Raw genomic sequence first — 26,023 nt, 5'->3', positions numbered from 1 at the left:
GTGATTCCATATGAATTTCATCAATAATTGTTCTATTTCTTTGAAGAATGACATTGAAATTTTGATTGGAATAGCATTGAATCTGTATATTGCTTTTGGTAGGATGGCCATTTTAATAATGTTTATTCTTCCAATCCATGAGCAGGGGATGTCTCTCCATTTCTTTGTGTCTTCTTCTATTTCTTTTAACAGTGTTTTATAGTTTTCTTTGTATAGGTCCTTTACCTCTTTTGTTAGATTTATTCCCAAATATTTGATTTTTTTTGTTTCAATAACAAAAGGGATGGTCTTTTTGATTTCTTCTTCTTCAGATTTATTGTTTGTGTATAGGAAGGCTACTGACTTTTGCGTGTTGATTTTGTATCCTGCCACTTTACTGAACTGATTGATGAGTTGAATTAGCTTTTCTGTGGAGTTTTTGGGGTTCTCTATATATAATATCATATCGTCTGCAAATAGTGATAGTTTGACTTCTTCTTTTCCTATTTGGATTCCTTGGATGTCTTTCTCTTGTCTTATTGCCCTGGCTAGGACTTCCAGTATTATATTGAAAAGCAATGGTGAGAGTGGACATCCTTGTCTTGTTCCAGCTCTTAATGGAATTGCTTTCAGCTTTTCACCATTGAGAATGATACTGGCTGTTGGCTTGTCATAGATGGCCTTTATGATGTTGAGGTATGTTCCTTGTATCCCAAGAATTTCAAGGGCTTTTATCATGAATGGGTGTTGCACTTTGTCGAAAGCTTTCTCAGCATCTATTGATATTATCATATGGTTTTTATATTTCTTTTTGTTGATGTGTTGGATAACGTTGATTGATTTTCGGATGTTAAACCATCCTTGTGTCCCTGGAATGAATCCAACTTGGTCGTGGTGAATTATCTTATGGATACATTGTTGGATTCTGATAGCTAAAATTTTATTGAGGATTTTTGCATCAGTGTTCATTAGGGAGATTGGCCTGTAGTTTTCCTTTTTTGTGTTGTCCTTGTTCGGTTTTGGTATTAGTGTAATGTTGGCTTCATAAAACGTGTTTGGTATTGTCCCTTCCTTCTCAATTTTTTGGAAGAGTTTGTGAAGGATAGGCACTAATTCGTCTCTGAATGTTTGGTAGAATTCATTTGTAAATCCATCAGGTCCTGGGCTTTTGTTTTTGGGGAGGTTTTTTATTACCATTTCAATTTCGCTATTTGTAATTGGTCTGTTTAGGTGTTCTATTTCTTCTTTATCTAGCTTTGGGTGATTGTAGAGTTGTAGGAATTTGTCCATCTCCTCTAGATTGTTGAACTTGTTTCCATATAACTGTTCATAGTAGTTACTGATTATTCTTTTGATTTCTGCTGTGTCCGTTGTGATTTCTCCTCTTTCATTGATGATCCTGTTTATTTGTGCTTTCTCCCTTTTTTCCTTTGTGAGCCTGGCTAGGGGTTTGTCTATTTTATTGATTTTTTCAAAGAACCAGCTCTTGGTTTCATTGATCTTTTGGATTGTTTTTTTAGTTTCAATTTCATTTATTTCTGCTTTGGTTTTTATTATTTCTTTTCTTCTACTGGTTTTGGGGTTTTTTTGTTGTTCTTTTTCTAGATCTTTGAGCTTCGAGATTAGGTTGTTTCTTTGCGTTCTTTCTTGTTTCTTGATGTGAGCTTCTATTGCTATATATTTTCCTCTTATTACTGCTTTTGCTGCATCCCATACATTTAGGATATTGGTGTCCTCCTTGTCGTTCAATTCAAAAAATTTTTTAATTTCTTCTTTGATCTCCTCATTAGTCCAATGGTCTTCCAGTAGTGAGGTTTTTAATCTCCATGAGGTAGGAAAGTTCCTTGCCTTCTTTTTATGGTTTATTTCTAGTTTGATGCCTTCATGGTTAGAAAAGATGGTTGATATGATTTCAATCTTGGTGTATCTGTTGATGTTTGTCTTGTGCCCCAGTATGTGATCGATCCTGGAGAATGATCCGTGTGCGCTTGAGAAAAATGTGTACTCCATTTTTTTGGGGTTTAGTGTTCTATAGATGTCTGTTAAGCCCAATTGCTCTAGGTCCTTATTTAGAGCTTTAGTTTCTTTACTTATTTTTTGTCTTGTTGATCTATCCATTGTTGATAGTGGTGTGTTGAAGTCTCCCACTACGTATGTGTTTTCTCTGATGTCTGTTTTCAGAGAGGACAACAGTTGTCTGATATATTTTGATGCTCCTTCGTTTGGTGAGTATATGTTAATGAGTGTTATTTCTTCTTGAAGTATTGTCCCCTTGATCATAATGTAGTGACCATTGGGGTCTCTTTTTATCTTTTTGAGTTTGAAATCTGTTTTATCTGATATAAGTATAGCTGTTCCTGCTTTCTTTTTTGGTCCATTTGCTTGTAGGATTGTTTTCCATCCTTTAACTTTGAGCCTATTTTTATCTTTTGTAGCTAAATGTGTTTCCTGGAGACAGCAAAAGGTTGGGTTTTGTTTCTTAATCCAGGCTGCAACTCTGTGTCTTTTTATTGAAGAGTTTAGTCCATTTACATTTAGAGTTATTATTGATATGTTAACATCTGTATTTGCCATTGTGTTTGTCTTTCCTTTGATTTTATTTATTTATTCTTTTAATAACTTTTTTTTTTTTTTTGGCCTTCTTTCATTGTTATTCGTCCCTCTGAGGTTCTGGCTTTAGGACTCCTTGTAGTATTTTTTGGAGTGGGGGTTTAGTTGCAATGAAATTCCGAAGTTTCTGTTTGTCTGGGAAGGTCCATATTCTTTCTTCAAAGAGGAAGGAGAGCTTTGCGGGATAGAGTATTCTTGGTTGGCATCTGTTTTCTTGGAGTCTGTTGACTATGTCCCTCCACTCTCTCCTTGCCCGTAGTGTTTCTTCGGAGAAGTCTGATGTCAGCCTGATTGGTTTTCCTTTGAATGTTATCTGTTTCTTCCCTCTTGCCAGCTTCATTATTTTTTCCTTGTCCTGGATTCTTGGGAGCTTTACTATTATGTGTCTTGCTGTATTAAAAATACAAGTTTTAAGAAATCTCATGAGCACAAAGGATATTGTGTAATTAACAAAAAAGGAATGTAGATTTCTCTTTCCCCAAAGATCCTAAATTATCTATGCAGAGGGATCCCTTCTTGCTCTCCACTCCTTCCCTGCACCCACCTCCCACTCCCAAACACTGAGTTCGTATAAAATCTGGATGCCTTTTCTAAGATTTTAAAATAGTCGCACAATGCTGCTGTGAGCACATAAAGCTATATTTTCACTGTCATCTCTAACTTGTAATAGTGCTTGGTAATTACACGGTGCTTTCCATCTGCAAGTCTGTAAACTGTAACATTAACGTTGTAAATGTTAACTCTAGTTCTCCCAGCACTTCTGCAGATGCGAGAGATGGCGGGGTACCATTGTAGCTCGGCTGCACACCTGGTTTGGCTGTACAGCATGTGTCATAGAGGTGTTCTTTCCTGGATGTGGGAGAGCTGGTAAAGTAACCTCAGCTCTTAAGAATGATGTCCTGTGTTGTTGAATAGAAAACCTGAAACCTCCTTAGAAGCATGAGTCTGAGGGATCAGCAAACAGATACCCTAGCCTCACTGCTTTAGCTAGTTGTTTCTGTTTTGATTGCCTATTAAACTGCTTGAATCATTAGAAAAAGTTTTGTCTTTTAAAAGATACATAATTTTGCTTCTGAAGTACATTATCTACTGACATTTTAAAAATGAGAACTTCATCATTATTTTCTAGGCAGTAATTTTTATGAGTTTTGTTATTTCTTCTAAAAATTATTTTTCTCCTTATTTGCATGAAGAATGGAATACCAAATAACTAAAATATATACTTGTCAAAAGCCAGACTACATTTTAAAGAGATGTATAAAGCAGAATGAAATAATTATTGTACAGTTTTATATTTCTCTAGCTATAGCCTTACTATATTGCTTCAGTTAACCAACATGATTTCAATTTATTATGCAAATGTAACAATTATTCTATTTAAAAAATCTGTTTGGAAGCTTGCATACTGAAGTTTCTGCAACACAATAAATTGTGTTGAATGTTCCATTTTTACTTTTTGCTTTGCTTATTTTGTCTTTAATGACAACCCATTTAAAGTAAAAGTCTTTAAAGTGGCAGAATAATGTGATAACATGTCTTCACTAGTAATTTAATACTTGGATATAATGAGTTCATCTGAGAGATTTCATTAAGAACAGCAAGGTGCCTGAATACCAAAGCTGAGATGTTTTTAATCACAGAATTATAGTAATTATACAAATCCCAAGATTTTCATCACGCAGAAAAGGCTTCCAGGGCTAAACATGCACTTTAAACTTAGCACTAATAACTGTGTATTGTTCTAAATTATAGGAGAGAGAATCCTCAGGCCAAGGGAAAATTTGGAGAGAAAGTTATGTGTTGAGTTTTTAAGAAAAAATGAGAAATAAACTATTTCAATAACATAATGATATCTGTAAGAGGCACATATGCTAAGCAATAGGAGAGAAACTCTCAGTTGTGACCACCATACATAGTAAGAAAATTTTCAGATAAAGTCAGGAGGTTGTGATTTACTAGATTTTTAGCATAAGGAAGAATGATAGAAGCAACATCTTTGTCTTCTCCCAAGGGTCCTGGGTTTGCTAACTGACTGGAATCCTTCTTCCCGTCAGTACAGGGATAGAACACCAGTAAGCTAGACAATTATTAACCAGAATCTGGATTTCTGGGTTGGGTAAAGACTACATAAAAAATGATTTCATTATTGTGGGGCCTGTGAAAAATGTCAATTTTTTTTTTAAATGGGCAGTACACACACCCTCAGGGAGCTGGTTTTTAAGGCAAGTGATATAAAAAGATGCATCTAAGATTTCTAAACAGTTTTTTTAATCTTTCCTTTGGTGGCTCATTTATTTATCTATTCATTTTTTCTGGCTACATTGGGTAGAGAGAGTGAGAGAGGATTAAAGGAGGGAGAACACAGACAAAAGAATGTACCGTGGAGAAGTCCATGTCAGATGCAGGTGGGGAGAAGGGTCAGGTTGTCAAGTGGGAGGGGGGTTGGCTTCTCGTTCATTACAAGGAGCTTGGAGCTGAGGTGCAGAATATGTCTTGAACAAAATGATGAGCAGTCAGGACCCAGAATTCTTCCTAGAGGCAGGAGCAGAGAACTGCCTGAGGTACTGACAGGACAATATTTTGGGTCTGTTTTCTTTCCTTCCCATCCCTTCCTATAGTAAACTCATCCCCTAGGGCTGTTAGCTGAATTGGAGAGTTTGCTGGCACAACTCCCCTGATCCCGTCTAAATAAGTTATCACCCACATTTATTAATTACATATCTGAGCCTCCAGGTGTTTCCCCACTGCCTCATAAAAAGCTTGACAACCATTTTGAGCCGGCTTTCAGCCACCCCGAGTGAGTGTGCATAGGTGAGCTGGGGTGGACGCCACCTTTTGCATCCACCGATGCTGGGCGTGCTTTGCTGGGAGAAGTCCCTGCCTGTAATTTCCATTGCATTGGGGTTTTGATTCTTTTTCTTTTAACCATCAAAATAATGCATCACTGTGGAGAGTTTACAAGATACTGAAAAATCACCATTAATCCTCCCCCCTCAGAAAATTACTCATTTTGCCGTATTTCTTTCTAATCCTCTTTCTGCATCCTGTGCTCTTGATGCATTACACTGCAAATGCATATTTATGTTCTGATTTAGAAACATTTAACAATATTTAATCATCTGTACTAAGCATTTGCCGTAAACCTCATGGGAGGACTATTGAATATTGACTGCCATATCCACACATAAGGGTGTTATTATCTTGATTAAGTGTTATTGTCATTTGGTCTCTTTCCCAGGTCTCTTGCTGTCTGCTGCACATCTGGAATGCTATAATGGGAAGGAATGGGAAAATGTGGAGGTTTCACCTAACTCAGTGCTTCTGCCTGGAAGACCATCCCTTAGAAACAGGAAAATGCTCCACGTGGTGATTGACTCCCAGGGACAAGACTCCTCATAGGAAGAAATGGATGAAGGCAGCTCAGGGGACCCAAAGGCGTGCTTCCTGTGATCTCGTCCAGGGAGCCCTCGGGCACGGCCCTGGCATTCTGGGATGTCTCCAGTTCTGCACGCATGGCTGATAGCTGAGTGATGATGGTTCGCCGGGGGCTGCTTGCGTGGATCTCGCGGGTGGTGGTGTTACTCGTGCTTCTCTGCTGTGCAGTCTCTGTGCTCTATATGTTGGCCTGCACTCCGAAAGGCGATGAGGAACAGCTGGGGCTGCCCCGGGCCAATGGCCCCACGGGGAAGGAGGGGTACCAGGCTGTCCTGCAGGAGTGGGAGGAACAGCACCGCAACTATATCAGCAGCCTCAAGCGGCAGATCGCACAGCTCAAGGAGGAGCTACAGGAGAGGAGCGCACAGCTCAAGAACACACAGCACCACACGGGTGATGCCCCGGGCCTCGACCCAGGGCCCCCTGAGAAAACCCAGGCCGATCTGCTGGCCTTCCTGCACTCCCAAGTGGACAGAGCGGAGGTGCACGCCGGCGTCAAGCTGGCCACCGAGTATGCGGCCGTGCCTTTTGACAGTTTCACCCTGCAGAAGGTGTACCAGCTGGAGACGGGCCTGACCCGTCACCCCGAGGAGAAACCTGTGAGGAAGGACAAGCGGGACGAGTTGGTGGAAGCTATTGAGTCGGCCTTGGAGACCCTGAACAGCCCTGCGGAGAGCAGCCCCAATCAGCGTCCTTACACCGCCTCGGACTTCATAGAAGGTTGGCAAGTTTGTGGATTGGGGTAGACAGTAGAAGAAAAGGCTTCTGGGTCCAGGGCGCTGGGCAGGTCACAGCTGCGGGAGAGTGCACTTGGCTTTGGGGGTGACTGTTGAAAGTTTATGTGAGTGACGCCTAAGGCATATAGAGCATGGATTTTTATTTTTTAGAAACATCTGTTTCCAATTACTTTCTCATGGAAACCACAGTCTTTGGTGGACAGGTTCATTGTTCTTTGGCAAAAGAAGGTAGAAATGCTTTTGTTAGGGGAAAAAAAGAAATAAAATAAGACAATATGTAAACATAAAACGTTGAAACCCAAATAGAATATGAAAGGCATTTTTAATTTTATCCCTTCTCCCAGGCACTTGTAGTAATTGGGCCTGGTGTTCGTGCCGGGGAGCCCAAGAATAGCAGGCATGTACTCTGCAGCACTCGTGTTTGCCAGGCACTATTCTAGGAACTTTACACTTTTTCTTCATAAGGATCCCATTAAGGGATATGGAAATGGAGACTCAACTTCATTTAGTTCGCCAGTGACTGAGTCAAAATTTGGACCCTGACGGTCTGACCTCAGAGTCCATGTCCTTAACCTGTAGGTTATATTGTACAGCTTGTCAAAGTGCTGGAAGTGAAAGAGATGAAGGGCTCGACTTTTTAACCTAATGCTGATTTGTGTTTGATTGTGTTTAATTTTAGAAGAAAGCAGCCTTGTCTAGTTTCTTGGAAGGCTCATTAGTCTCTCCTGATACAAATCTCCCCTTTGTTACTGGTTTAAAAACCAACTGATAACTTGGGAGAGGAAGCAGCTTAGGGCATCCATTTCTTCCCCTTGTCTGTGTAGAATGAACTTCAGCTTCCCAGACTTGGAGCTGTGTCTACTTAATCTCTCTCTTCTGGGGTTATGCAACTGCCATGGCATCAACCTATAGGCAAGACTTCTCTCTGTAGTCATTTAAAAACCTTCTGGCTGTTATTTATGCCTGTTCTCTTTGGACATTTTCCCATCTTAAGATTTTTCCCCCACTATATGTGTGAACCATAATTTCATGCAATTTCGATATAGTATCATTTTTCATATACCTAGTGCCATGTAAAGAAATCTTTTACAAGATCAAGCTTTTGGTGTGAGGATTTTTTTTTTATTCATTTATATGAGGTATTAAAAAATGCCTGGCCCCTTTGGCAGCTAGCAGGTGTGAGCACAAGGCGATCACTCAGCGTTTGAAATATCATGACACAGCATCACATTTTATAGTGCTTTACAGTTTATGACACATTTTCACATATATTATCTTACTAGCCTAACCCCAGGGAAAATCATTGAACATCCTTAAAATACAAAACCTGGTTCCCACTCACCCTGGAGTGTACTGCACAGAGCTGCCCACATATAGAGCAATTTCAAAGGAACCTGATTACAAATCAATGCCAGCAATTTGGAGTGTTTGCCCTGGTGATTTTTAATCTGCATTCATATTTGAAATCTCTGCCTACTTTTCTGGTCTTAATGCATAAGGCCCTTTGTTCTCCATCAGCAGTGGCGCAGACTTCTTGTTCCTGAGTTTATTTGCTCTCAGATATGGCAGACTTTTTATGAAGGTGCAGTTATCATACCTACCCAATGCTCCCTTCTTGTGTGGTGCACAGCCTATGTTTTGGGAAGGCAGATCCATCCATACATAGATACCTTCCAAATCTGGTGACAGTCTAATCAACTGTTTTCATATGATGAGTAAGTTGATACAAACACTTGAAATATATTTATACATATTCAACTGTGATATGCACAGTTAATTTCATTTTAAAATTCTTAACACAAGATTGTGGAGGCAATCTTTCATGTTTGCAGGAAGTGGGGCATTATGAAAGATGCCACGAGTCAGAAGAAACTGCAGGAAGGTAAATTTAAATTCAACATAAGTCGTAGCTTTCCAATAGTGATATTTCTGAACAAAGTGGAATTTCTGTCACTACAAGAATTCTGTCATTAACTGGATATTCTCGTGGCCTGGAGGGTCTACGTCACATGGTATCAGAGCAGTGGTTGCACTGAGTTACTTTTGAGGACCTTTTCAATTCTTTTGCATGATTCTTTGATCTACACCTAGGAAAGAGGGAAAAGAAAGGAAGAGAAAGGGTCCGACTTGAGATCTGTTTACTGTGAGCTAAAACTAGTGGTGGGGGCTTATGTGGGTGGAGTGTGTCTTTAAAATAACCTAAACATAACCTTGGGGAGATTGTTTTTGTAGATTGATTTTGCTCCAAAAGTTGGAGCAAGTTAACCAAAAGTTAGAATTTCCATGGGGAAATTATGGATTACAAGTAGGGTTGTTTTATACTGTCAATGTTCTAAAAAAAAAAAAAAAGGTACCATATTATGATTTATAAGAAATATATATTTGATCATTCAGACATATCAGATAAGATATATATGTATCTTAGTATCTTATATATATTTGGTCATCTTTGTCCACAGTTCCTGACTCAGAGCTCCCTAAACCCTTGGAATTTCCGAAGTATTGAGAGTGATAAAGGTGTTTTTTTTTTATGTGAATAAGGTAGCTTTTGGAAATACCTAAAGTTGAGGACTGTTAGGAGAACCAGCCACATGATTAGAGGGTCCCAACTCTGGGATGAGGACCATGGAGGCTGGAGAATTATTTATAAGGTTTTATCTGCCTATAGACTCTTTCTACAACTTGATGAGGCTTGTGCTGGGAGACTGGCACACTGATGACTATCTAATTTATTATCTAAACTGATTTAATTTAATTATTATCTACCTGTAAAACAGAGAGAACAACATTTGCTTCCCTTTCCCAGATGCTTTGTTAACCCTGATTTTTGTGTTGAATTTTCACATAATAGCACAGCTTTTTTACAACCATCTGGGGAAATAAGTTAAAGTCAAGAAACACGATCAGATCCTGTGCCTTAGAATGCCAAACTGCTTATTTTCTCTAGGAGACAGAAAATCTTTATGTTGGTGGTTTAGTTATTCCTTCAGTGTGGGATCTATAGACTGCTATTTACATCTGAGTGGCACAACTCTTGTGGGTTCATATTTTTAAGTAGAACACTTGGGTATCATTTGATATCATTTCATAAAACAATTTAGCTTTCTGGGTTACAGTTGACCCTTGAGCAACACTGCCCACGTGTAACTTTGGACTCCCCCTTGAATTTGACTGCAGCGGTCCCTTGGTATCCTCAGGGATTGGTTTCAGGACCCTATAGATACCCAAACCTGTGGATACTCAAGTCCCTTGTAGTCAGCCCTCTGTATCCACAGGTTGCAGATCTGAAGATTTAGCCAGCTGATGTTCATGGTTGGGTGAGCCATGAATGTGGAACCAATGGATAGAAAATAAACTGTGTATGGGTGAACCGCACAGTTCAAACCCATGTTTTAACTGGGTCAGCTGTATTCCTCGCTTATAATCCAAACCTCAGATAATGTGACTTCTCTGTTAGGCATTTGTGTCCTATCTTCATGGGGTCATTTTTCTGTTACCAGCCTGTTCTGTCCCTCCAACTTCAGCAGGGTTGGTGGTGACAAGAGTAGTTAAATCCAGAATCCTTCATTTTGGGATGAGATGGAACCAAACTGTGATCCACAAGACGTGCAGGTTTTAAGTGCCCCCTCAAATACGTTTTTACAAAGTGGGCTATGAAAATAGCTATAAAACCTTTATATCTGCCTGCACAGTGAACCCCAGTGAACCCCCAACTTCCTGCTCTACAGCTGAGATCTCACGCTCTGCTCTCCAGAAAGTTAAGTCAAGCCTTGTAGATACAGAAGTTTGGACTTTAAGTATCATCAACCCTTAAAAGGATGCCATGTGACCACTTTCTAAAATTTTTCTAGACAAGTCAAATTCACTTTCAGATCCTGGGTGTTTGGAGAACAGTGCCTTTGGGACTGTGAGGATTGGAAATGGTCCCTTAATGTGCATTTTAGCTATCTGCTTCTTTGTCAGTGACTTTGTATCCTGGGGTAGAAAGGCATTCAGGGGCATTTCTGAGCATGCAGGGGAAGTCTGACTTTCTGAGCATGCACGAACCCTGGCTCATTTAATCTTCTCCTCCACCAGTGAGGTGCACACCTGGTGCAGAAATAACAGAGAGTGAAGATTCTGCACAGTGAGGGGTCTAAACCGTGTTTGGGGCATGGAGGGAGAGACAGTTGCTGGGGGCAATTTGCAGGTAAGCAGGACAGCAAGAGGACTTTAAGTCCTGAGTCAGACTGTGGGTCTCAGCAAGCACCTCCTGGGTGGCGAGGGCCTGAGAACTCAGCACCACCCTTTTCAGCATCCTCATGCAGGGCTCCATGATGCCTGCTTCTGCTCTCCCTTCATGGGGTCCCCTCTCCCACTCCCTCCCTCAAGTTTCCTCATTATTTGCTGTAAGGAGGGAGAAATGCTTTTGATTCCAAAATCAGAGATGAGAGGCTTGCATGCAAATTAAGGGGTTGTGGCTACAGTTTATAGAGCGGGTTCTTCCTGGTTGTGATGATGAAAAAGAAAGTAAGGAAAGAAAGGAACCCTTCTGTCAGGGCAGCCAAAGAACTCCATGCTAGAGTAATGCTCTGCTGTGGTGGACTATTTTGAAGTTCTTAATAATTTTGAATAGGGACTCCATGTTTTCATTCTGCAGTGGACCCTGCTTACCAGGTGAGGGGACAGGAGGGAAGCGGGAGATGGCATTAGCAGCTTAGCCAGGCTTCCTGATGCCTTTGCTGAGGCTCAGCTCCATGGGCCTTCAGTGGGCTGGGGCGAATCCAGTGGGCTGGGGTTTGACAGACATCTTCTGTGTACAGAATATTTTGTCTTAAGATTGCAGAGCCTAGGAAGTCTGACTTTGCATTATGATGATTCTGGTGTTGGTGTTTTTATTGTACTCACTCAACACAGTTTGGTTCCCAGGGGCTTTTTGGAAGAAAAAAAAAGAGGTATTCTTATTCTCTGCCTTATCTTTCCTATTAAGAACATGCTGTAAGTGAGCTCTTGTGGTGCTGCGGGATGTTAAAGGTGGAGGAACTTGAACCTGGTGGGTCTGAACAGAGACCTCACACTACCAGGAGACATACTTTCTGTGTGTGAGTTTGGGTGGGGGGTTGACAGGCAGGCCAGGGGCCACCTTCACACAAGTGATGAGTCACTGGTGTGACCTCAGTGGGGGAGTGGAGCTGCTGCTCAGACTTCAGCCCGCGCAGCCATGTTGGTTAGGGAGTGGTGTCTGTAGGAAAAGATCTGTAGTTTTTTTTTTTTTTTTTTAAGATTTATTTACTCATTTATACAAGCACTCGGTACAGTCAGAAGCGTGGGAGGGTGCGAGAATTCACCATAGCCAGAGCGGGAGCAGAGCAGGCAGACTGATGAAGTACACTGCTAAGGGGAGCAGCGGGCGCGGCAGGAGAGGTCTGCGCACCATGTGGGACCCTCACTGGCGGCTGGGGATTGAACCGGCACTGCAGAGGCTGCAGAGGTTGCAGAGGCTGCAGGCAGCTTCGCAGCCCAGCGCTCAACTGCCGTGCCACCAGGGAGGCCCAGGATCTGTAGTTTTTTAACCAGATCCCCAGTTATCCTTTGCTGGGGTCATGGATGAGCTCCTGCACCAAAGCTTATCCACCTGCACCGATAGAACTCCTGTTACTGTGCAGAATGTCCCTAGCTGCTTGGGGGGAGAGAAAGGAGGAGAATGCCACATTTCAGTCCTGAAGGGTCCGGTTACCTCCACAGGGAGACAAAACTCTTACGCGATTAAGGATTCAGTTGAGGTTGGAGGTGGGAAGTCTGATTCTTGGTACCTCAGGCTTCAGAACTGATCTGGATGGGGCCTCCCCGGTGGCGCAGCGGTTGAGCGCTGGGTTGCGAAGCTGCCCACAGCCTCTGCGGCGCCGGTTCGATCCCCAGCTGCTCCCCGGCCACTGGAGGAGGGTCCCACATGGCGCGCAGACCTCTCCTGCCGCCTGCTGCTCCCCTCAGCAGTGTACTTCGGTCCTTCTGCCTGCTCTGCTCCCCGCTTTGGCTCTGGTGAATTCTCTCACCCTCCCGCGCTTCTGACTGTACCCAGTGCATGTATAAACAAAACAAACAAACAAATAAATAAATAAATAAAGCATGCCTCTATAAAAAAAAAAAAAAGAACTTATCTGGATGCAAACCAGGGAAACATTGGAGGAGGTGGTACCTGAGCCAGTCCCGAGAGGTGAGAAAAGGTGACCAGAAAGGGAGTGAGGTGGGGAACCGATTGGTGTCAGAGGGCAGGGTACCAGAAAACTGACTGATCTGGGAATAGGATTGTAGTATATGGTGAGGGATATCAGCGTAACCAGCAGGCAGGACGTGGGAGTCACCAGCAATATAATCACAAGGAACCTGACCATTGGCCATAGTGGTTTGGCTCAGACAAACCATTTGAATCTGGTGTTAGGAGATCCTTCCATCCCAGGAGGCAGTGAGTTCAGTTCTTGAGTCCCAGTAGCCCCCTTGTTGCCTCTTCTTGCCGTGGAGCCCAAGCATACAAACAGTTGTGGCGCTTCTGTCTCAGTCGTCAGAGATGGGGACTGCTATGGTTCATTCATTCATGCAACAGACACTTTTCCTGACACTTCACGAACACTAGCTTTTTTAATCTTCTCCTCCACCAGTGAAGTAGACACTCTCATACTCCCTATTTTGTCAGTGTGGAATGCAAAACTCAAAAAGGTTAGGTACTGTCCCCTAGGTCACTTACTGTCTGGTGATGGTGCCGACATGCCAGAGCCTGGCTCGGCTCCACGCCTTGGATCTTTGCTTCTCACTCTGCCCCTCTCACCTCCGAGGGGCTTTGCCTCCATCCACACACTTCTGTGATCCAGGAATGATGCGGAAAAATCTTTTAGAATATACCCAGGCCTGCAGACACCCTTGGGAGAGGTCTTACGCTGGTGAGTGATATAAATTTCCTTGGAAAGAGTTGTTAGGAAAGAAGGAAAATCACATGATCCTGGAGACATGAGCAGAAGAGACACAGGAAGAGGCTCACAAATCCTTCACTTGACGGAGGTAGAAACATCTGGAAATTGGAACTGTTAGCTCGAAAAGCTGTATTTAAACTGCTCTCAGACTGTGTTTCTTCTCAGAACCACTGGCGCAGTATGGGGAGGGCAGAGAGCTGGAAGAGTCAGGAGGGAATATTGAATTCAGAGCTGCTAGTTGAGAGCCCTTAAGGGGCGAGCTGTTTGGAGTGCTTGTCCGTTCTTTAAGGGAAGAGAGAGGGTTTACATTTCTGTATATTCTACATTATATAGTGGTTCATGGAGGTTTAGCTTTTTAGTAAATCCACAATGTAGGCTCTCATGAGGACCCCACAATCTGATTCCAACTCAGCTTTTCTGCCCTTCCCCTCCTGCCACTGATTCCTTCTCTCTCGTGTGCATTCACTGCCTCTCTCCTTTCTATGCAGACTCCTTCACGCAAAAAACCCAGCACCCCAACCTCTCTACTCAATGTCTGTCTGACCTTCTGTCTCCTCTCTGAAATCTTTTCTGATTCTTCCAGCTGGATGTTCTCTCTTGTTCTTCCCAAACCAGTGTTTTGTGCTTGCAGCGCTTCTCAGACCCCATCTAGTGTTTCTGTTTTTTTTTTTTTTTTCATTGAATTAGCATTGCATTATAACATTATATAACTTTCAGCTGTGCATCATTATAAATCAGTATCTAATAAAACAGTAATAAACTGTTGTACTATAAGTCCTTCTGGTTTTATAACTCTCATTTAGATTCAGACAGTCTTTACAGATGGCTTCTAGCAGCAGAAATTGGAGCACAGTAAGCTTTCCTGTTCCTGGATTGCGCTGCCTTCACAGCCGTCTTTGCCAAGCCAGCCTTGGAGAAGCCTGACTCTGAGGGGTCCTTCTGCAGGGGCCAGAGCCTGGCCTCCTACTCTTCCATGTGCCTTTTCTGCACTGCTAGAGGGCTGGGTCCTCATCTCATTCAGCTTTCACACCCAGTGTATATACTGCACGGTCAATATGTATGAAAGAAATTGCTTGAAACCTTTTGGAAGGGAAGCTTAGAGAAATTCCAAGGTATCTGCAATATTCATCTTATAGATCTGCCCTGCTCTTAAAGTTCCATTGTAAATGAGTTGTTTGGATTTCAGGGCACTTCTTCTAGAAGTAATACCTTGAATAGTACTTGGATTCCTGGGATAAACACACATCTGATTTAAATTCCAAACTCAGAGATACAAATGGTAGGGGCGGGGAGAAGCAGGTGTGGAAAATAGCTTCTTTAGAAAGTTATTTTCCTTTTCTGTCTTAGGCATTACTACATTCTCAACATAGTATCTAACACTAAAATCCCTCCTTAAAACCTTACTATCAATATTTTACAGTTACAGAAGCATTGCAAAGCTAGTGTAGAGACTTCTAGTATACCCTTCACCCAACTTCTTCTGATGTCAATATTTCCCATAACCCAGATACATATTGTACCATTGGTACAATACTATAATTAAGTCATGCCTAAGGTTTTTTTTGTTTGTTTGTTTCATCTTTGTATTTCTCCTACTTGGTGTTTGCTGAATTTCTTAGACCTTGGCTTGGGTATGTCAGTTATTCAGGGAAATTCTGAGCTATATTTCTTCCAGTTTTTTAAGCTCAATTCCTTGCCTCTTCTGGAACAGCAATTATTTGTGTGCCCCACTGTTATGGGACATTGTCCCCCAGCTCCTGGGTCTTCAGTCCCTTTCTTTGTTTTAATGTTTCTCCTCTGCATTTTAGTCTCTGTAACTTTTATTGACTCACTTCCATTTAACTGATTCTTCCCTCAGCAGAGAGAAGGCTGCTGCTGAGCCCATCCAAGGCACATGACTGTGCCTTTTATTTCTGACTGTGTTTTCCATGTCTAGCATTTTCATTTGTTGTCATTTCCATCTCTGCTGAAGGTACCCATCTGATTGCACATGGTGTTCACTTTTCTCTCTAGAGCCTTTCACATATGAACCACTTTAAGCTTTCTGTCAGATAGTTCCAGCATCTCTGTCAGATCTCTGTCTGGTTCTGATCATTGTTTTGTGTCTCGATTTTTTTCTTGCCTTTCCTGTGCCTCGTTGAGGCACATTTTTGTTGAAAGCTGGTCATCTTGGGTAGCTAGTAGATAGAGACTGAGATGAGTAATGACCACGCCTATAAATGGCACACTTTTCCCTTTCCTAGGTCTTTGTGTGGGGGGAGTCCATCCAACCCCAGTTGGGCCAGGTTGAGGTGTGTTGTTGCCATGGTGACTTTCAGTGCTCTGCCCCATGGAGATGCTCTTCCTGTGCCTCTGTCCTGCTGCCACTGTCACTTGTTATTCAGGCTCACTGTCTTAGCTTTGCAGGGCAGTGGAGAGAGGGCGGTCTCTGGTACCCAGTTAAATTCCAGTCGTAGGCAGGCACCATATCACTGCTTCTTGGGGTGTGCTTCTGCCCCACCTCAGGAATAAGGTTTTTCTACTCCTCCCTTCCCACAGCTGCAGTGAATTTTTTCCAGTTCCCTGAGGGTGAGGGTGTTGCCTTCTGCCCATCAATAAGGTGTTTGTTCCTCAGGAAGCGGGAAAGAAGGGTCCTGGAGGAGTTTCTTGCCCACTGTCTCATGGCTGCAATCCCTCTCCCCCAGGCCTGTTCTACATGGCCACTTTATTTAGGCTCTTTGCTTTTTATGTGAGTATCCAATGGGGTTCCTGGAGAAAGTCTGCAGGAGGGTGCAGACTTTGCACGTTTTGGAACCTCAGGGGTTTCCCTATCCTGTCAGCCTGCACTTGGCTTTCATCACTTCATTAATTTCTTCTTCCCAGTCTTCAGTGCTCATGCCTCTGCTCTCCTGGCAGGCACTTGTCTCTCCTCAGATTTTGGGCCAACTCTTTGTTCTGTGACTCCAGTTGTCCACTCAGTTCGAAAAGGTCTTGCATTTGAAATTAATCTGGCTGTTTTTCATTGTAAGAGATGCTTTTTCAAGCTCATTATATCCTGGAGTGGAAGCAGAAGTGTGAAACCATTTTTTAAAATAATAATTTAAAATCTATTGATTACTTTGTCTACTTCCATTTCTCTGGAAATCAATAACCTCTTCTCACAACCTACTCTCAACCATCATGTGCAATCCAACAGCTTAAAAGAACTGAATTGCATTGATTTTACTCATGAGTAGGACTGTTGTGGTAATGTCCCAAATCTGGAAGTCCATTATTAGAAGATTTATTTTGAGTAAAAACCTCAAATCCCATGATCTCTTTTCTATGACCATGAATCAAAGAGCAGCATTGTTTCTTAAAACCCCATCTTTTACCATATCTGTATTCTTTGAATTTTAATATTTACTTAAGTATCAGCCGCTTAGATTTTTTTCTCTCAAAGCTGCATTATCATGAAAAGTAAAATTATTCTTACTTTAATAATTTACAAACATACTTCCCCAAACTGGTGGTGTGGAGCCATCTCTGCCTTCCTCATTGCCAGAATTTGGGGTTATTATTTTACACCCTTTTTTGGGGGGGCAGGGGAAATTCTATTATTTCTTCCTTTTATCTTAGTCTGCCTAGCATCCCTAATACTTTCATCTCAGTGTTGACCCAAATCCTGGGTTAGCTGGATTCAGGGAGTTTAAAGAGTAGTAGAAGGAAGAGAAAAAGTAGCATCTGGTTTCGACCTCAAGTACCCCCCTCTTCTTGCCTGTACCTACCCCTGCAGACCTGAAGACATAGTGGTGGTGAAGTATCAATACTTTCTGTCTCCATCTCTTTCTCATCACCCTACACAAACTCTTGGCTAAGAAGCAAAGCCATCGTTTGAAGACTGCGGGAGACCATGCACGCCTCTGAATCTTTCATGTCCTTGCCTCTGGGCTCTGTCCTAAGCGTTCACCTCTGCTTCTTTCTTTCCTGCACATCTCCAAGACCTGGAGCCTGTGACCTAAGGAAGCATCACCAGTGATGGCGCTCTCATCCGTCCCTAGACACTGCTTGTCGGGGGACAGGATAGTTTCTTCTTCTATTGTTGAAATTATGAGTGTGAATGAATTTCACAGTGACATGGTTCAGTCGATTATATAATAGTGCTGTAACTCCTGCGTGCAGGCACGTGATGGGTTAAGGAGACTTTTTACGATAAAGCAAGTCAGAATGACCAAGGCAAATATTGGACATTTACTTAGTGGACAGTTCCATAAAATAAAATACATTTAAAAGCTAGGGATCATTAATAAGAGAAATGAGGTTAAGAGGGAGAGAGAGGAAAAGAGGGTATAAGAGGATATAAGAAATGGTGGTGGGAGAAACACAGAGAAATCCTAAAGGAGATTGACTGCCTCGGATTAAGGGGTCATGCATGACTAAATTATAGTAAATTGGGCATTAGGCCAATTGCTCACAGACTGAAGCTCTGGGGACTGATGGTGCTCTAGACATGAAAAATGACAAGGATTTGCCACTAGGGCATCCAGCTTCTCTAATGGACACATTCTCCAGTGGTATCTCTACACCTAGAGTGTGCTTTTTTTTTTTTTTTTTTGGAGAATAAGAAGACTTACACAAAATAAATAAATAATTGTTTCAAAAAGTTGAATAATTTCAGGATATGTAGCCTCTAAGAATACATTGCTGCATTGAAAGATCCTTTGGAAATGTACTAATAAAAAGAAGAGGTATTGATGTGTTCCAGGAAAAAAAATATTGATAATATTTATTGTATACAGTAATGTAAATGCAGTGATGTTCATCCCAGTGTGATTAATGTTAAAAAAAAAAAAAGAAACATTTTAAAAAAGAGAGGCTTCAGTGGGCTTGTCTGAGAACTTCACCACAACAGATAATATTGTTTCCCTGCCTTTTGAGTGATTTACAAATAAACTTTTTCCTCCTGATTATAAATGTCATAGTCAGCCCAGCCAAGGTTTCTCTGCACCACAAGTCAGAATCTCTGATTTTCTGGCAAAGGGAGCGTATGGATGGAAGTGATGAGATGATTTTGACTGTGAGCAGGAGACAAGGTCTGCAAAGCATCTTTCCTCCCTCTCCATCTGTTTCCACTGAGAATGCTGATTAGAAGTTCACATCCTCAGAGAGATTTAGGCTTGCTCTTCTGCAGACGGAGTGGAAGGTCGGCTGAGCCTATTTCCCAGCTGACTTTGCTCCCATTACAGGACCTGTGGGAGCTGGTGGGAGAGGGACCAACAGTAGGAAGAGTAGCTCCATCATGGAAATGCCTCCTCAATCCCACCAGGTCCTCCTCCTCCTCCTGCCTGCAGCCTCCTGTCTTCTGTGGACATAGATGAAGGGAAGGGACAGACCTTTCTACACGCACTTGGTTCTTTTTAGCTTAGCAATTGGTATGAAAAACACAGTTCTGAGAGGTGACTTCATCATAAGGTTTTTGTAGGGAGGATTCTGATGGTAGAGAGCAGAGCCAAAAAGAGATTAAATTGCCGGAGGACGTGATTAGCTTTAGCATTACCTTTTACTGTGTAGTTTGTTAAACGTAGGACAAGATGGGCAATGAGACACATGAGACTTCTGCTCCGAGACTTTGAAGACTTGACTAGTCACTAGTCTGCTCTCTCATTGGACATGCCCAGTCCACTGGCATTATTGTTGCTGGGGATGGGCAGAGCTGCACACATAATCCTGTCCCCTTCCAGGGCCCTGAGCAAAGTGGGAGGGGTAGCCACATACACAGGGCCAAACCTTCAATAGTGGGGCAGTGGAGAGAATCAGCTGTAGGGTAGCCTGGTCAGGAAGGCCATCACGGAGAAGGTTATCTTCGAGCAGAGTTTGGAAGGATGCATAAGAATTGGTTCAGGTCTGGGATGTGGGGTGGGGAGTGTTTTAGGCAATGGAAGAGACATAGACAAAACCTGGACACATGTGAAAGCTTGATGTATTCAGGGAATGACAGATCATCCGACAATACTGGAATGTCAGTTCCATGACAGATCGGGATAGGAGGAGAGAGCATGGCAAGGAGTTGGGCAGGGCCAGGGTTATCAAGACTTTGTATACTACCTAAGAATTTGAAACTAATCCTTGAGCTGTTTTAAATAAGGAATCTGTCGCGGTTCTATTTGCTTTCTTTTAAAGATTTATTTATTTATTTATACAAGCACTGAGTACAGTCAGAAGTGTGGGAGGGTGAGAGAATTTATCAGAGCCAGAGCGGGGCACAGAACAGGCAGACAGATGAAATACACTGCTGAGAGGAGCAGCGGGTGCTGCAGGAGAGGTCTTGCGCCATGTTGGACCCTCACTGGTGGCTGGGGATCGAACTGGCATTGCAGAGGCTGCAGGCAGCTTCACAGCCCAGTGCTCAACCACTGCACCACCAGGTTAGGCCCCTCTATTTGCTTTCTGACTGGGTCACTGTGATAGCAGGAGTGGGTTAAGATGGAGGCAGGTTTGGAAAACAGTCAGGTATTTCCTGTAAAGGTTAAACATAGAGTTATCATATGACCTAGCATTTCTACACCTACGTGTATCTCCAAGAGAAATGAGGACATATATTCACACAAAAACCTGTCCATGCTGTTCGTAATCACACTGTTCATAATAGCCAATTGGTGGCGACAACCCAAATGTCCATCAGTGTATGGACTATAAACTAAATGTGACATGGACATGTAATAGAAAATTATTTGCTCATAGAAAGAAATGACATACTGATACATGCTATAACTTCAATATCCCTTGAAAGAAGCCTGCCACAAAAGACTATATTGTATAATTCCATTTATATGAAATGTCCAGAATAGACAAATCTATAGACATAAAGTAGATTAACTGGTTGTCTGGGACTCCAGGTGGATAGGTGGGTGAGGATGAGAAGTGACTGCTGATAGGTATAGGGTTCCCAGTGTAGGGATAACATGCATATGGGTACATCTGGGAAGATGACATGCTCTTAAAATTATTTTCAGTGATCATTGCTCATCTTTGTGAATATAGGGGAAAAATGAGTTATATACTTTAAATGCTGAGTTATTTGGTATGTGAGTTATAGTTCCATAAAGCTACTTATAAATAAATAGAATTAAATATGACAAAATCTCTGTTTCCTTTCCTCCCTAAAAAACAGTGAAAACTGGCAAACAAATGAAAAGGCATTCAAAATAGTTGAGGTGATGGGAGCTCCAGAATTGGGGGTACAATAAGTGGGACAAGAGAGTAGGAAGGGTGCTTAATATGCTCAGGAGATTGTGATGTTGAGGAATTACTGACATTTCTCAAGTGTATTTCATGAATAAACTACTATGAACACATTTATTTATGTAATGACTTTCAAAAAAGAATTTAGTACAGCTATGTTATTTATTGATGTCAAATATCTCTCCCACTTATGTAAGTGCTAAATCACATCCTTATTTAAGACATAAATATGGGCATACACTGGGCACAGAAGATGCGGTAGGGGCTGAAAAAGACCCAAATATTATTTTTGCTATAAGGTTAATTCAACAGACAAAATTACGAAAAATCTGTTTATATGTTTCTGATCATAGTCAACTGGTTGCCTTAAAAATGAATTTCCAATCTGGAAAAAGTCTTCCTAACATGTTATCATTAGTTTGAGGATAAATATTCAAGCATAATGACCAAAAGCAATGCATGCCATTGCTGGGCCAGCAGCTGGCGGCACATAGCCGATTACGGGCTGGCAGGATGAAACAGCAACGAGACCAACACACAGCTGGGCCTGCAGCTGGTGTTGAAGTGGGAGATGCCATTATCGTAAAAGCCTTCAGGGCGAAACCAAGTCACACTGAGGCACAGACCCGACACAGGCAAGGCTTGGCATTGGACCAGCCCATGTGGGGCAGATGGCACCAAGTTCAAGCGTCTGGACATGGATAGGTTTGGGATTCAAACACTCAGATGCAATCTGAGCCAGGAGGCCAGCAGCAGTGTGCTGGAACCTGACGAGGCTGGTGAGTTGACCGCGCTGGGAGGATTACTTTTTCAGCACTTGGTGAATGTCTGCCGCATGCCAGGCACAGCGCTAGGCATGTTAGTTATCTCAGGATAAAGGCAGGAGCTCTTGACTGCCTGGATGTGTGCTTTTCTGCAAAGGTGTCTTCATGGTTTGCCTGTAGTTAATGTTTTGTTGCTTAAATTGTATAAATTTCTAGATATTTTCTAAAGGATTCTCACTAGTTACCAATGTTCCTGTAAGGCAACTGTTTAAACTCATTATTCATCTTCAAGTTCATGGCTGAAGCTTCTCACATTATGGGTATGTTCGAGGTCAATAAGTAAATAGAGTTTATTAATAGTGCAGTGTGGTTTGGCCTTCCCTCCATGTTTAATGGAATCATTAATCTATGTAACCTCTACCCACATACTAAATTGTACTGGAATTTGTGAAAAACAGCACACTCTATGGTCTCACATAAAATTTATGGATGTAAAATTATATCTTAGTACCCTTCAACTGTGTACCACATTTATTTCTAATCAGTCATATCTTCTGCAGATGGTTGAACAACAGAGAGACACACATGAAATGCTAACAGTAAAATCTAGAAACAATTTATTTGGTTAAAGCTATACATGAGCCTGATGTAAGCTCTGTTTTTTTTTTTTTTATGTTTATTGTGGTAATGTTGAGTTAAAATACTGTATGTGTTTTAGGGGTTTAAGTTCACACCTCTGTAAATAGATGTTATTACACCATTCCCACCACCAGAGCCCCAATAGACCTTTGCTATAGTCCATTGACCCCACCCACCCGTTTTTCTCCTACATGCCCCCTTTCTCTTTGGTAGCCTCAATTCTGCAGTCAGATTATAAGGTTTTATTTTTGTCTGTTCCTTTGTTTTGTTGCTTCATATTCTACATATGAGCAAAATTATCGGGTACTTGTCTTTCTCTTTCTGACTTATTCCCTTAGCATAATCTCCTCCAGTTGCATCCATGTTGTTGCAAATGACAAGAGTTCATATATTTTTTTTTTTTTTAGTATCTGAGTGGTATTGCATAGTGTATATGTGTATATATACTACATGTTCTTCATCTACTTATCTCTTGTGAGGCAATTCGGTTGTTTCCATAGCTTGGCTGTTGTAAATAGGGCTGCAATGAACATAGGAGTCTATATCCCTTTGAATTAGTATCTTTTGTATTCTTTGGATAATTCCTAGCAGAGGAATTGCTGGATTATGTGGTAGATCTATTTTTAATGTTTGAGAAATCTCCATATTATTTTCTATAGGGATTGGGCCACTCTACTTTCCCACCAGTGGTCAATGAGGGCTCCCTTTTCTCCACACCCTCACCAACACTTGTTTCTGTTCTTTTTGATACGAGTCATTCTCACAGGGGTGAGGTGGCATCTCATTATGGTTTTGATTTTTATTTCCCTGATAATAAATGAGGATGAGCACTTCTTCGTGTGCCTGTTGGGGATCTGTTTCTTCTTTGGAGAACTGTCTGTTTAGCTCATCTGTCCCTGTTTTTGACTGGTTATTTGTTTTCATTTTGTTGATTTGTATGAGTTCTTTGTTAATATTGGATTTTAACCCCTTGTGGGATGGATGATGTGAAAGTATACTGTCCCGTTTTGTAGGGTGTCTTTGTGTTTTTAGTGATAGGTTGTTGGATATTTTTCCTGTGCAGAAGCTTTTTAGTTTGATTTAGTTCCATTTGTTTATTTTTGCTTTTGTTTCTCCTGACACCAAAGGTGTCCATGAAGGCAATGGCCTGAAGTGTTTTGCCTATGGGTTTTTTCTATGTATTTAATGGTTCTGTGTATTACTTCCAAATCTCTGATCCACTTGGAATTAATTTTTTGTATATGTGAGATAATCATCTAGTTTTACTCTTTTGTATGTGGCTACCCAATTTTCCCAACGTCATTTACTGAATAGATTTTCCTTTCTCTATTGTATGATTTTACTATGTATGTTGTAGACTAACTGTCCATAAATTATTAAGTGTGGCTTAATTTCTGGGCTCTCATTTCTACATGATTAATTTGTGTCTGTTTTTAATCCAGTACCATACTGTTTGATTGCTATTGCTTTGCAGTATAATTTGAAGTCTGTGAGCATAATGTCTTCATTCTTTTGTCAGGATTGTTTCAGATATTCAGGGTCTTTTCTGGTTCCATACAAATCTAGTAATTTTTTTGTTTGTTCTATCTCCCTGAAAAATGTCACTGGTATTTTAGTAGGGATTGCAGCAGTTCTGTATATTGCATTGGGTAAAATGGCCATTTAAAAGAGTCAATTCTTCCATGAGCATAGAATATCTTTCCATCTCTTTGTGTCTTCTTTATTTCTTTTAACAGTGTCTAATAATTTTCACCTTGAAAGTCTTTCACCTCCTTTATTCATTCTAGGTACTTAAGTCCTTTTTGGTATAATTGTAAGTGGAACTGTTTCTTGGTTTCCTTTTCTTCTAGTTCATTGTTTGTATGTTACATGTATACCCTGCCTTTTTACTGTACTGATTTATTATTCCTACCAGTTTCTTAGTGTAGTTTCTTGGGTTTTCTATGTAGCTTTATCAAAAACATCTATTGTTTTTTACACCTAATTGATGAAATTACAGGTGATAGTATTTTTACAGACATTCTATCAATATTTTGAAAATATGACTCTTACACTTTGCGAAAAAAATTGAATCATGTTGACATGGTGAGAAAAGAAAATGGTGTTTGACCTACGCTTCAATATCTTTTGGTGGTTGAAAAAGACACAATTCAAGGTGGAATAGGAAGCATTTCCTTCCTCCTTACTAGTCCCTTTGCAGAATTGAGAAGAAAACTTGCAGATCACTGCACTGGAGGAGGCAACCAACCTGCAAAAGAGGATTGTCAGCGTTTTGGAAGAAATTTGAGGATGGCTTCTTTGTGCCCTGAGTTCCATTTTCTCCTTTGTTAGATCTCCAGCCAGCATCAGTGCTGGAGGGAGCAACTCCATATACAGCTGTATGCGGGTGCAGGTGCCCCTCATCTATCAGCTCTGCAGGGCAGCAGCTCTGGGTCTTCATCGCCCCTAAACTAGTTTTACAGAAGCTGTTCTCTACCGACATCACCATCACCAGCAGTTCTGTGCTTTTTGAATCCCTTCCTAGTGACATCTTACACACCTGCCTTTTTTTTTTTTTTTTAGCTCTCCCACTGCTCCTATGAGAGGAATAGAAGTTTTAAATGGCAAGAAGAGAACAAAACACCTCTTCTTCCTTCTCTTCAAAAAAGACCCTACTGTCAACAGTTCCCTTTTTTTTTTTAACCAGTCTCTCTCTTTTCCTTTCTTTCCCAAAAATATGTTTTGCAGCCTGTTTGTGAAGCAAGTGTGAGCTGCAGCAGCCTCTTGTATGTGGCCTCCATCTGTAGCTTGGTCTGTACTGTGTGCCATATATTTAGAATGCCTAAATTAGTAGTGTTCCATGTGCTATTTAAAGAGGAGCTGGAAAGTCAGATGGAAGAGCAAGGCTATTGATCAGGATTGGCTTCTGGATGCTGTTGGCGCTTATCCTTGAATCCCAGAAGTTAGAGATATTTTGGGAACAGCAAGTGAACAGATGGTCTGTGAAGCAGCTGGCCCACGTGGTAATTAGTCTATGGAGGCAATTGGTCATTTTCTGGGCTTGGAGCAGAATTTTGCTTCTGTTGTGCCATTCAAGTTGTGGACAGAGACTTCGGTTAGAACATGAAGGGCTACAAAATGGCTATAAATGATTCATCGCAGTTGATAGTGGCTCAATATGGCTGTGCAAGTATAGGGCTTCTAGCAAAAAGATGGCAGGAAATATTGTTTTTTGTTTTCAATTTAAACTTGAAGATATGCAACTCTGTTTTTTAGGGCTAGGAAAGAATGTCATTGTCAAGGGAGCCAGTGAAAATCCAGCCCAGGAAAAGCCCTAACTCCTCTTTCAAAGCATTTGTGTTGCCGACTTTCCTGGTTCTCCCACTAGACTGAGCTGAGGGACCGTTTCTCATGCCACTCCTTGCCTCAGTGCTAACCGGAAGGCCTGGTACATAGACACTGATAAATAATGAGTGAATAAATGAACTCTCAGAGAGAGCAGCAGTAAGAGCACAGGTGGAGGGATTGGCCTTATATGAGAGGAGGGAGAATGCTCCCTTTCAGACCAGGACAAAGGATGGCTGTGCAAAGTGAGGACTAAATTTTTGCTTATTTGATTTTTCCTCTGGGAGAGAGACTAGGATTTCAGCTCTAAGCACATACAAGTAACCACTGTGCTATTCAACAGATGTTTGACAGTGACAATTTCATAAGATACTTTTCCCCTTTCATATCT

General features: G+C 41.5%; 1 protein-coding gene across 1 annotated transcript in view; it reads left to right on the top strand.

Annotated features, from left to right (window-relative positions):
* Positions 1–6,119: 6,119 nt before the first annotated feature.
* CSGALNACT1 (chondroitin sulfate N-acetylgalactosaminyltransferase 1) overlaps positions 6,120–26,023 on the top strand; it is a gene marked incomplete at both ends in the record, with an annotated part of 78,782 nt that continues 58,878 nt past the window's right edge. The window contains one exon of the mRNA XM_084231692.1: positions 6,120–6,744. Coding sequence (XP_084087818.1) covers positions 6,120–6,744 — 625 coding nt within the window. The remainder of the gene's footprint in view (positions 6,745–26,023) is intronic.

Source organism: Talpa europaea (genome assembly GCF_964194135.1).
Source record: "Talpa europaea genome assembly, chromosome: 4".
Lineage (NCBI taxonomy): Eukaryota > Metazoa > Chordata > Mammalia > Eulipotyphla > Talpidae > Talpa > Talpa europaea.
Note: the sequence above shows the minus strand (reverse complement) of the source record. Positions and strands in the feature narration are given on the sequence as shown.